The 12,500-nt window shown below is 49.4% G+C and overlaps 1 protein-coding gene across 2 annotated transcripts in view; it reads right to left on the bottom strand.

Annotated features, from left to right (window-relative positions):
- Positions 1-12,500, bottom strand: part of usp54a (ubiquitin specific peptidase 54a) — a 28,585-nt gene that overhangs the window by 14,283 nt on the left and 1,802 nt on the right. Inside the window, exons 2-12 of one of the 2 annotated variants that reach the window (XM_041947712.1) lie at positions 7,129-7,221; positions 6,912-7,046; positions 6,680-6,793; positions 6,100-6,182; positions 5,459-5,561; positions 5,204-5,350; positions 4,973-5,122; positions 2,543-2,711; positions 2,035-2,226; positions 493-627; positions 1-58 (exon numbers count right to left, since the gene is read on the bottom strand). The exon at positions 1-58 is cut by the window's left edge and continues 633 nt beyond it. In XM_041947712.1, the coding sequence (XP_041803646.1) occupies positions 1-58; positions 493-627; positions 2,035-2,226; positions 2,543-2,711; positions 4,973-5,122; positions 5,204-5,350; positions 5,459-5,561; positions 6,100-6,182; positions 6,680-6,793; positions 6,912-7,046; positions 7,129-7,221 (1,379 nt within the window). The remainder of the gene's footprint in view (positions 59-492; positions 628-2,034; positions 2,227-2,542; positions 2,712-4,972; positions 5,123-5,203; positions 5,351-5,458; positions 5,562-6,099; positions 6,183-6,679; positions 6,794-6,911; positions 7,047-7,128; positions 7,222-12,500) is intronic. The other variant, XM_041947713.1, reaches the window with a different exon arrangement.

The following is a 12,500-nucleotide window of genomic DNA, read 5'->3' as shown; positions in this document are numbered from 1 at the left end:
AAAGAGGACGAAGGCTTGGGGAGGTGACGAGGAACCTGCTGCTCCTTTAACGTCTCTCCTGGGGGGAGGAAAGAGGGAGCGAGAGGGAGGAGAGAGTGAAGAGAGGAGGAGGCAGGAGAACGGGGGATGTGAAAAGGAAGAAAATGAGGATAAGAGATAAAGTGAAAAGAAGAAAAGAGGAAGAGGAGGAGGAGGAGGTGTAGATTAACAGATTAAAAGCAAGGGAAGAGGAGAAAGAAGAGGAGGACAGAAAAGAGGGGGAGACAGGGACCAGACAAAGAGACGAGGAGGAGGAAGAGCGGAGAGGAAAGGTTGAAAGACAAAGTAGGGGAGTGGTCACAGAGAGAGAACAGATGATGATGATGATGAAGATGATGATGATGATGTAGCTAAGTCCCTGTGCAGTTATCTGCCTGGTACTTTCCTCTCTGCTCTCTGATTGGCCCCTGCGCCCAAACTCCCCAGACCCTGATTGGCACAAACCCCGCCTACCCTCACTGTGGTAACCGGCCGACGAGGCTTCGTTGTCGGGTTTAGATCGCCGGTGGCGGCTAGAGCTCCGCCTCCTATCCCCGGCCCCGCCTCCCTTCCTCAGAGACTGGTGCTGCTCAGTGTCCGTCACGTGGCCTTAGCAACGAGAAGCATGGTGACATGATGTTTACAGCGTGGCCATCACATCATGCGACAATGACAGAAGGAGAAGAAGACGAATGGCAGAGTGTGATTGGCTGCACAGCAGGGTCACACGAGGTCAACTCTCACCATGTTTGACACAGGAAGTGAGTTTAACAACAGAGGACTGGCACAAAGAAAACAAATTCAGATCATTTTCTCCTCATCATAAAGACGGTAAAATGGCGTGCTGTCAGAGAGGAGACGGCGCAGACCCTGCTGTGATTGGCTGACAACATGCTTTCATTCACATCGAACATCACGAAGCCGTGGACGTCACACTGACGGCCTCTCAAATCCAGTGAAGGTGCCTGGAGGACTTCATCTTTTTTTAATCTAAAAATGTTAGCATCACTGAGCTGCAACTGACAATTATTCCCATTATCGATTAATCTGCCAATTATATTCTCAATCAATCATTTAATGTGCAAAATGTGAATTCTTTAAACTGCGTTTTGTCCGAACAACAGTCAAAGAAATAAATTCATTCTGTTTCTGCATTTTTTCTTGAACAATGACTGAAATGATAAATTAATTTATCAGAATAGTTGAAGGCTGCAGATCAGCTGATTGTTTCAGATCTAGTCTTGTAGCACTAATTACCAAATAATCTGCAGCACTGAGCTACACAAGCTACTTCAAAAAGGTAGAACAGACTTGACTAGAACAGTAAACATCCCTGAACAACAAGACTTCTTATTGGTCACTCAAAGATTGAATTCTTAAGTGGAATCAAATTGAAAATAAGATGAAAAGAACCATTTCTTTCATTTAATTTCAATAAATAGTCAGATCCATCGGTTCGTAAAGCAGAATGAATGTAGCTCGAGAACATTCAGAGCCGGCCGGTTGGAGCAAAAATCATTTGTATCCAGACAAAGCGGTAAATGATTTGTTATTGGCTCCAGCTCCAGGAGAGGAGATGCATCAGAATCACACCTGAACGTTATGATGTATGCAGACGATTTGCTTCTTTACCTCTTAGAACTGACGTAAAGAAGCAAATCGTCTGCATACATCATAACGTTCAGGTGTGATTCTGATGCATCTCCTCTCCTCCAGCTGTATGATGATGGATCTGGTCTCTGTTGTTTTGTATGACTGTAAACTCAATCTTGACTGTTGGTCGGACAAAATGAGACATTTAAAGTCGTCACATTGGAGTTTAATTAATCGCTAATAAAAATCCTAATCGTTGTGATTGATTAAACTGTCAGACGTATCCATCCCTCAATCCCAGTGTTTCTAATGAACTCTCACATCTGTTGAACCAGCTCTTCACCTCCTTTGTGCTGAATAAGGAATCATTCTAGCCTCTTATAGTCTACCAAGGCCGTGCTTTTGGCCACTCCAGGTACCCACCTATGGTATCCAGGCTGCAGAGCGAGGCGTGAAGGGGTCCGTCTGGGTGCTCGGTGCAGATGACGGTTCCCTGGGAGTCCGAGGAGTGGTGACTGGCCAGGGACTCATGGTGCGAGTGGGAGGGCTGTCGGTACGAGTAGCTCTCCGTCGATGAGTCGGTGCGAGTGTCGCTGGAGATTGACTGCTCGCGGCCTGGCGGAGGGGTGGAGGGGCGGGGTTAGTAAACAAGTGGAGGCGTTAGTGGTGATGCACATGTGTTCATACACACACACACACACACACACACACACAAATATACATCATATCACACTTAAACATCTCTGCTGCTGCAAGTACTTCAACTACTGCCACAACTACTACTGCTACTGACTGTTAGCTGTCTTTAATTACCTCAGTCTCGTCTGTCATAGTACTACTACGACTATTACAAGTACTACCGTTTCTGGTTTAGTTACCTGAATGTTTGCTGTTGTGCTACTACTACGACTCCTAGCTGTGTTGTAGTTACCCGAGTCTTCGCTGTCGTAACAGGCCTTGTTGAGGTGGCGGAGGTCGAAGCGCGAGGGCAGGTCCTGCACCGACACCGGCGTCCCCCGGGGGTCGGCGTACAGCAGCAGGAGCGGCTGGTAGTGGCCCTTGATGCAGCGAGAAACCACGTCCTTCCACTTGGGACCGATCTGCAGGTGAGAGACAGGAGCACAAAGAAGACGATGACTCCAAAAGCTGAAGAGGACACCGAGGAAGCCCAGACTGACGTGGACAAACCTCCAAACGTCTGACGTCCTGGACGACGTTATGGGGTAGTCTTATTTATCTGCTGGTTTACTTTTCATCGTGTTAATCTGTCGACTCAGAGCCGTTATGACTGATTTAAAATGTGACATTTTTAATCACTTTTCTTTGATCACACAATGGCTGATTTAAATTATCAGAGTGACAGTTTGAGAACATATTTCATTCACGGCTGCTCCCGTTTGTAGCATCTGACAACTTATTCTCTAACGTTTCTCACAGTAAGGCATTCAATTATTGTTTCGTTATCTGAACGATAAGGTGTGCAGGTCAGCTGTTCAACACCAACAATCACTAAAAAATACTTCAAAAACCTCAATTGAACCTTTGACTTTTAGGTATTTTTAACTTCCTGTGATGAAAGCTGAGTCCAGTTGGATGAGTGACGGCTGAGGTAGAAGAGTCCCGCTGATGAGCTTTGGACATGAAACCGTCCACTGACACCGTGGAGACCAGCTGGTGATCTACCAGCCGCGGTCGAAAACGCCGCTCAGCAGGTTAAAGAGCCGAAACGTTCGAGGCTGAGCCGCCCCTGTCCCATCAGTCCTCTTCCTGCTCCGTCCGCCTTTCTGTGCGACACAAACCCTCCCGCTTGTTATTTCAACCCTTACTCCATTTTTCCAAATGTTCACCTCCAGCTCGGCTCAGATCGAACGCGACGTCCCGAAATCCAAAACGCCGACCTGCCCGTCGACCGCCGAGCGTGTGTTTGTGCAAGAGAGAGATATAGAGTGAAAGTCTGCAGTGTGAGCAAAAGTGTCGTGGGATGTGTGTGTGTGCGTGTGTGTGTGTGTGCGTGTGTGTGTGCGCTCTGACCACACCCTCAGCTCTGTACAGCTGGACTGATCAACAATAGAGGGATATCCTTGTTTTCACAACCAGCAGAGACACAGAGACACACAGAGGGAGAGAATGTCCAATCTCACTCCACCAGTACAGCAACAACATCACAGAGCAGAGAGTGCAGGGGAAAATAAATGAGGGGGGGGGGCAGAGGGACAGAGAGAGAGAGAGAGAGAGAGAGAGAGACGGGGCAGAGAGAGAGAGAGAGGGGGGGGGGCAGGGGGGGGAGAGAGAGAGAGAGAGAGAGAGAGACGGGGCAGAGAGAGAGAGAGGGGGGGGGGGCAGGGGGGAGACAGAGGGAGACACAGAGAGTGAGAGAATGTCCAATCTCACTCCACCAGTACAGCAACAACATCACAGAGCAGAGAGTACAGGGGAAAATAAATGAAAGGGGGGGGCAGAGGGACAGAGAGACAGAGAGAGACGGGGCAGAGAGAGAGAGGGGGGGCAGGGGGAGACAAGGGGGGGGGGGGGGGGGGCAGGGTGGGAGAGAGAGGGAGACAGAGGGACGAAGAGAGAGAGAGAGACAGAGAGAGAGAGAGGGAGAGGAGAGAGGTGTGAGGATGAACAGGAAGAGGAAGATCACTGACTACAACATGAGGTCATTTCCTTTCCTGAGAAACACACGTTTGTTCCTCCATACCTGTGAGGACCCCTGCTGATAAAACCCACGTCTATGAGCTGGAGCCCACACTGATCAATTATTGATAGATTACTCAATTGATTAACGGTTTGATTTCTTTAACGACAGGTCTGCTCACTGATCCACAGATCAGAAACAAACTGCAGGTCTACTGAAACTCCGTCCTGTTTCAGTAAAAGTTATTCATTCATGTCTCACAGAGCAGCTGTTCGATGGTTTCTCTCTCTGTGTCTTCTTGTATCATCCTGTCTGACACCACACGTCACCATCTGACTGTCCCGTTACCTCCTCCATGCGTCTCTCTGTGAAGACTCTCTGAGCCTTCGTCGCCTCAGTTCTCCGACACCAAGAGTCAGTAAAGAGTTCAGCTAATTCCAGATCATTGTGTCTATTTAGGGAGGTGGGCTGTGTGTTCCTGACAGACTGCCGTATGGTTTCTGCTTGGTAGTGCATTAAGTTAGCGTGTCATACCTTATTATTAGTGAGACCACAGTACACAGAAACAAAGGGGGGGGGGGGATACAGGCCTCAGCTGGACTTGAACCAGACACGCTACACATTACATCTTAAACCCCGAAGCTGCTGCGACTCCCTGAAGTTTCTCTGCTGATCTGTATGTTGCTTTGAACATTTTACCTGAATACCAACACCTGAATATACCTCCTTGACGTGCGCGTCGTCAAAGTACATCCACCGTCGGATCTTCGTCTGGAAGAAGAAGGTGGAGTAGTGCTTCCCGTAGTAACACACCATGCCCACCAGGTAGAGCTCCGACTGACGGGCCTTCTCCTCCGTCACCCTGTAAAACAGCTGAGAGAAGAAGAGCTGATGAAGAGGCTGAAGCGAGGCGCCCCCCCTGCTGATGTTTGTCCGTGTGGTTGATCTCCTCACATCCCCCAGACGCAGGCAGGTTCCCAGAGTGTGAATGACGTCCTCGGCCAGGTCCGAGTGGTCCGAGTCCCAGACCAGACCGATGGTGATGATCTCCGGACTGTTGAGGAGGACACGAGCCATCCTGAGCTGCTGACCACACTGACTCTGAGGAAGAGGAGGAGGAGGAGGAGGATGAGGAGGAGGAGCATCATCTGACTGTAACCACAGAGCGATTCACATTTAATTAGAGTATTAATTAGTGATCAGTCTTACGGGACAGTTACGCAGGTCCCCCATGCTGGCGTTTCTCAGCAGCTCCCCAAACATGCCAGGAGTCGCTTTCTCCCTCGACTCCAGCATCTTCACTGCCTGGTTACTGAGGAAGACGAGGAGGAGGAGTGACCTTTATGGCTTTGTGACTCTCATAGTTAGAGCACTTTTACATTTATTCTCGCATTTGAATCACAGAACAGAAGAACGTTTGCATTCACACACTCTGATGATAAGTCTATAATGTGGTTGCTCCGCCCACCTCCAACCAAAGACAACAGAAGACGAAGAGGGCAACAACTGTCCTTCATCAGCACATCCTGATACTCACAGGAACAAACAGCTTGAAAAGACCTTTTCAGGCCTTTAAAACAATTAATACTCCTTTATAATTCTGATCAGGTCATGGCAGGTCGTGTCCCTTTAAGACGGGTGGGAGGTGTGACACACACACACACACACACACACACACACACACACACACCTGTACTTGGAGAATGAATCAAGAGTGTGTGTGTGTGTGTGTGCATGAGAAACATCTTGGGAGCCACGATGAAGAGAGCGATTAGTTGGTTGCCTAGGTGACCCTGAAGTGTAACCTAGCGACAGGAGTCGGGGGGAGTGGCCACACAACACACACTTACCACAGAGAGGTGGTGGAGATGTAGTGGACCATCTGAATGAAGGGCAGGGGGTCTGAGGACGCTCCACAGCTGCTGCACACACACTGAAACACACACAGACAGACGGACACACACACAGACAGACACACACAGACAGACACACACACACACACACACACACACACACACACACACACACACACACAGACAGACAGACAGACGATGAGAAGAACGTCAGAACAAAGATGTCTGCTCGAGCTGAGAGAGGATTGTTGTGTTTCTGGATGTTAAACTGAACAGCTGCTTTAAGACGGAGTCACACGTGTGTGAAGCTGCATCTCAAACTGTTCCATACAGGGCCGTGTGGCTGCAGGTTTTTATTCCACCGAGGAGGAGCACACCAGGCTGGACTCTTTAATCAGCTGATCTCAGTCTGCATCTGATAACTGATGATCCCTTGGTGTTGATTGGTCGGCCTGGTGTGCTCCTCCTTGGTTGGAATGAAAACCTGCAGCCACACGGCCCCCTTTGACATCTGTGATCCTGTGATGTGATCCTGTGATGCGATCCTGTTCTCCCTCAGACCCCCTCCCTGCCTCACCTGTTCGAACAGCGTCATGGCGAACTTCTGGTGAGGGATGCAGTGTCTGGCGGTGCAGATGTCTTCTTTGGTCTCGTCTGCGATGTGGAAGTGAATCCTCATCAGGATGTTTTCCTGCAGAAACACAGATGATCATCGGAACAATGAGGAACTTTTCATCTGGTCAAAAGTAAACTTTAAATACTTCATGTAACTGAATGTTGTTGTTGTTAACGTGTGCGCGTCGTCTTACGAAGCATTCTGCAGCGTCGTCCATGATGCCCAGCTGAAACCTCTGCTCGTCCTGGAAGGTTTTGGCGAGCGCGGTGCGCAGAGCGTCGGACGGTAAAACCTTCTCGCTGCTGTACTGAAACTGAGCGAAGATACTCTGAAGAAGAAGAGATGAGCGAGGTTAGACGCAGGAAGCCGGTCCAGGATCTGCTTCAGACATCGGCCCAACCGATTCTCACCTTCAGAGCGCAGAAAATGCACGAGTCCTCCATGCACTTATGAGTCGTCAGCTGACGGAAACTGCGGCGAAAGATATCGAGGTGCCACAGAACCTGAGAGACAGAGACAGAGGAGGAGTATCAGTAAACAGCTCAAAGAATAACACAGCACCTGATCACAGGTCCCAGCAAGGTGCAGGAGACAGAACGAGGCAAACAAGGAGGAGGAGGAGGAGGAAGGTATAATGATGAAGATACTGACTAGAAAATGAGCTGGATCAGAAATACCTTCCAGGATTTAATAGAATCAGGCCGGTGGGAGGGTGTGCATCAACTATAAACCCTTAAATAAACCCTTACACAAAAACTAAATGTCGGTTTCCATCCCTGATCCTCCCCCGATGTACCAAAAAGCTCCTTCAGCAATAAATCACCCCCACCCTCCAAGATCTGACCCCAAAACCTCAGCAGACAGAGAGCAGGAAATAAAGACGTCCCCCTTCAATAGAAACCGGATTTAACTGTCCGAAGAATGAAAAACCCTTCAGTCCTCAACTCTGCCGAATTTAAAGACAGATGAGCCCCCCCCCCCAAAAAAAAAAACTGGAGACGAAATGCTTTAAAGTCTTCACGCTGCAGGAAGAAGCTGAAAACTGGACTCAGTTCAAACACAATAAAATCCTTAAAGATGAGAATCAGAGTGTCTGTGTGCTCCATCCTGCTGCGACTCCAATAAAAAGGCTCAACGTGATGCGTTCACATCAGCACCGCTACCGGCCAATCACCGGCCAGCACGGCCACCGCAGGCCCGAGACCACGGCCGGCCAATCACCGGCCAGCACGGCCACCGCAGACCTGAGACCACGGCCCACAGCCGGCCAATCAGAGAACAAGTTTAGGGACCTGAGGACTAACAGAAGTGTTTGTGACAGAGAGTGTGTCAAAAACACAAGTAAAGCTGTGTGTGTGTGTGTGTGCGTGTGTGCGTGGGTGTGTGTGTGTGTGTGCGTGTGTGTGCGTGTGCGTGTGGGTGTGTGTGTGGGTGTGTGTGTGGGTGTGTGTGTGTGCGTGTGTGTGTGGGTGTGTGTGTGTGCGTGTGTGGGTGTGTGTGCGTGTGCGTGTGGGTGTGTGTGTGGGTGTGTGTGTGTGCGTGTGGGTGTGTGTGTGTGCGTGTGTGCGTGTGCGTGTGGGTGTGTGTGTGTGGGTGTGTGTGCGTGTGCGTGTGGGTGTGTGTGTGGGTGTGTGTGTGTGCGTGTGTGCGTGTGCGTGTGGGTGTGTGTGTGTGGGTGTGTGTGTGTGTGCGTGTGTGTGGGTGTGTGTGTGTGCGTGTGTGTGTCTGTGTGTGTCTGTGTGTGTGTGAGCGTGTCAAACTGTGTTCGTCACTCTCTCCATCTGCTTCAGGAAACCATCTGGACTCCTGCGTGATGAAGATGAGTGTGTGAGAGAGATGGAGTATGTCAAAGTGAGAATGATGTGTGTGTGTGTGTGTGTGAGCCAGAAGGAAAAGAGGTTACAGTAAGTTGTGTGTGTGTGTGACAGGACGACAGGGGGGTAGAGAGCGAGGACGTGATGTTGGATGTCAGAGGGAACAAACGTCACAACGTGTTTTAGAATCAGTCTGAAAATACGACCAACATCAGGACCAATTTAATAAATAAATCAGTGCATCACATTTTTCAGAATAAAACAATGATGACAAATCATTTAATGAAGCTGATGAACACACTCAGCTCAGGCAGAAGAAGGACTTCAGTCGTTCTGCTGCTGAAGCTGCAGCAGAGAGTCTGACTGATGCTGAACAGCCTCCTGCAGCACAAACCACTGTCCTGCTGTTAGCTTACAGGTGGGGGCCGTCTGCGGACAGGCCAACAGACCAGAAATAAGACTTCTGTTCATGACATTTAAGATGCTTTACCTTCTGAGGACACTACAGGTTTGTGTCTCCTCAGAGTCTGTCCATCAGTCAACAGACTGCTGGCCTTCACCTCTAACCTGGAAGCTGTCGATCAGAATACGGTGCAGACTCAACGACCGGACCGAGACCACCTGAAAAGGAAGGTCTCAGTTCGAGCCATCCAGCGTCAGATTATAGAACAGGAACCTTTTGTCTGTGATCAATCGTGAGCTTTGAGGTCCGGTCTGGACTAACGATGCTCACTATCAGCGACTGATGAGTCAGCAGGTTCAGTGAAGTGCAGACTGAGCTGTACTAGTTTGTGAAATGAACTAAAAGACTAAACCCCCTCCTGCTTTCATGCCTTTAACTGATAACTGGACTACTATGAACCAGCTACAGGTGTGAACCAGCTACAGGTGTGAACCAGCTACAGGTGTGAACGGGACCTCGGACATCATCTGACCACCTGATGTGAGCGCACCTGAACTGAAGGAGCTCCATGTGTTCTGACCTCAGATCAGCAGATCTAAGTTTGATCAGTTCTCTCTAAAAGCAGAAGTAGAAATATTTACAAGCATTTGGACTTAAGTTGGTAAAGGTACTGTATGAGGTTCAGGTTCAGGTTCAGGTTCAGTCCAGTACACCTGGTGATGTTTCAGCTTCAGACAGGATCCTGGTGGACTCTGTGGATCAAACCTGGAGTTCAGCCTGTATGTTAAACTTCAGGTTGAAGGATTGAGGTAAAGCCTCCTGTTCTCAGACTCTGGGAGTCTCCTGCTGAGCAGCTGGAATCCAGACACGGAGGAATGTCTTCATCACTTCATGAGGGGGGGGTTTAATAGAGCTGGTCTGGAGTCAGAGAGGCTGGAGTGCTTTTATCATCCACTTCATGAACGTACAGAGACGAACGAGATGTAACGATCAGCTGATGAATCCATCGACAGGAAGTCAGCCAGCAGAAAACAGAGTTCAGACTTCTTCAACGTTTCAGAAGGAGACAGTTCGCTGGTCGTTCGTAACAAATGTTCCAAGAGGAGGGAGAAACAGCACGAGCTTTAATACTTCAAACCTGATCAGCCACCTGAAACATGACCACCGCTTTGACGGGGTTTGGAAAGCGTATGAGGACAGCCGGCCTGCTAAAGACGCTAACGTTAGCCACCGGGACTGACACATCAGTGAGGCTTTCAAAAACCAAAGAAATGTGCCAAAGATGACCTGGGGGCTGAGGTTAATGAAGGTTTAATCATGATGACTTACTGTGGACTGCCCTTTCTCAGTTAGTTTAATAGAAATGTTTGAATCTAACTCGAGTCAGTGCATTCATTTTCTATGTAAATTATTTTCTGTAAACTTCTGGGATGCACTTTATCAGTTTGTAATCCTGATTCATGTATTTGCATCAGTTCAAGAGGCCTTTATCTTTTATATCAGTAAGTAATGCACCTTATTTAAATTGATGTGAGACATCAAATAGGTTTGTTTATTAAGTTATCAGTTTTAAAAAACAGCTATCATCCATCTCTAATCAAACGTAGCGCAGGTGGTGACCTCACAAACACTCAGAGTTGATGGAATTAAAGATGTTTGAAAAGGTTTCCCTCAGGATCACAGAGGAAACAGGAGGTGTGCTGAACGAACGCTCTGAGGTGTGAATCTTTGGCACCACTGAAACATACTGCAGAGTCAGCACTTTGGGTGTGTTTGTTTTCTCCTTCCTGTCCCCCCCACCAGGTCCAATATGTCACTTTGTTCCTGCAGGACGAAGCAGCAGCGTTCAGCAGGGGGGTCAGGTGACAAACGTTCAGCGCAGATCTATATAAAATGTATAATTTCCCGTGTCTTGTTGCCACAGCGACCGTCACGCTTTCAAACTGGAACTGTTTGACTTTAACGATGATTTGATGATCAAAATAGTTTCCAATTATTCTTCTGTTGATCGACTAATCGATCCATCCGCTAACGACTGCAGCTCTGGCATCAGTTCTTTTCTGTACAAATAACCAACAGAAGGACCTGAAGCCATTGCTTCTGTCAGAGCTGGGGGGTCCGGGGGGGCTGGAACCACAACCTGAAGCTAATCATACACATTAGGCTCAGAAATGCAGGTTGATGCCCAACGAAAAGGCACTAAAGAAATACAGACGGATGCAGTTTCCTAGAAAGTTGGATGGAGGAGGAGGAGGAGGAGGAGGAGGAGGATGAAGGTGTGTGAACAGCTGCTTGTTACCGCGATGTTCTTCCTCTTCACTTTGTCTTCGTCACATGTCGGAGCCACTGAGAGTCCGACGTCCTGACGACTCCTCCGGCCGGCCGCCGCGCCGCCTCCGCTTCGCTCAGTCTGCCGCCCGCGGGATCGAGACCCTTTCGATCACTTTGGTCTGACGAGTCGAGACGGATGGGCGGGGGGCTAAAGGGCTGCTGGAGGGGCTGCAGGGGGTCCGGCCGGTGAGGTTTCACAGGAAGAGTCCGAGTTCACGGTGCTCTGAGCTCCGGGGGGGTCACGACTGATACCTGAGGCCTCAGTGAAAGTGTGGAGGAGTGCTGTCACATGACACAACTCAACACGTCTCGTGTCACGTTATTCTTCATCCTGCAGGAAACTGTTATGTGCTCTCCTCTGTGAGCCCCCTCTGATCACACCTGGAAGACACCTGGAGTGAAATCAGCTCCTTGTTCAGGGTGAACCAGCGTCAGAGGTGTGCTGATCCCAGAAGACACAGGTCTGTGTGTGTGCTGTGACCTCTGACCTCTGGCTGATCCAGGATCTGCTGAGCTCACAGTAAGTCTCTGCGGCCGTAAGCTTCAGTTAAACCAAGTAATGAGTGTTTCCTCTTGAACCCGGTCTGTGATTTCAGCAGCCCGAACCGTCGGCCCCACCCTCCAGGTTCATGAGTCAGCCCCCGTTTAGACGAACACCACCAGTAATTACTGCTGTCGCACACTGCCTTCGCTCTTATTGTTGAGGCTGACGGAGGCAGACAATACACCCCCCCCCCGCTCCTCCTTGAAAAGCTGATGAGTCATAAATGAATGTAACGTGCAGTCTGGGGGGTGTTAGAGGCGGATCACCTCCTGGAGCTGCACAGGCTCATTACAGGCTCACACAAACACAGAGGAGGTTATCAAACCGGTCGTTATGTGTGAGCGTGAGCGGGATGGTGGGGGCATCTGTCTGACGGCGGTTCACCAGCCAGAGTGTTGACTGCTGACTGGCTCAAAGGCTCCAGTCTGCTGCCCAAGTTCTGCTGCGCAAAACAAGCACTGAGACGGTCAGTGCAGTGAGCTGGGACACCGCGGGGCCTGAAGATAAATGCTAGCAGCATAAAAACTGTAAACATGCTAACACGTTGATGTTTAGCAGGTGTAACGTCCAACATGTTCATCTCAGTTCAGTGTGTTAGCATTAGCATTGTCCTTTAAAAGCAGATGACTGGAGTCACTTTCTTTCAGCTGCGTCACCGCACACGGCAGCAACACGGCAGCAACGCGGCAG

The sequence above is a fragment of the Chelmon rostratus genome, chromosome 11, assembly GCF_017976325.1.
Source record: "Chelmon rostratus isolate fCheRos1 chromosome 11, fCheRos1.pri, whole genome shotgun sequence".
Lineage (NCBI taxonomy): Eukaryota > Metazoa > Chordata > Actinopteri > Chaetodontiformes > Chaetodontidae > Chelmon > Chelmon rostratus.
Note: the sequence above shows the minus strand (reverse complement) of the source record. Positions and strands in the feature narration are given on the sequence as shown.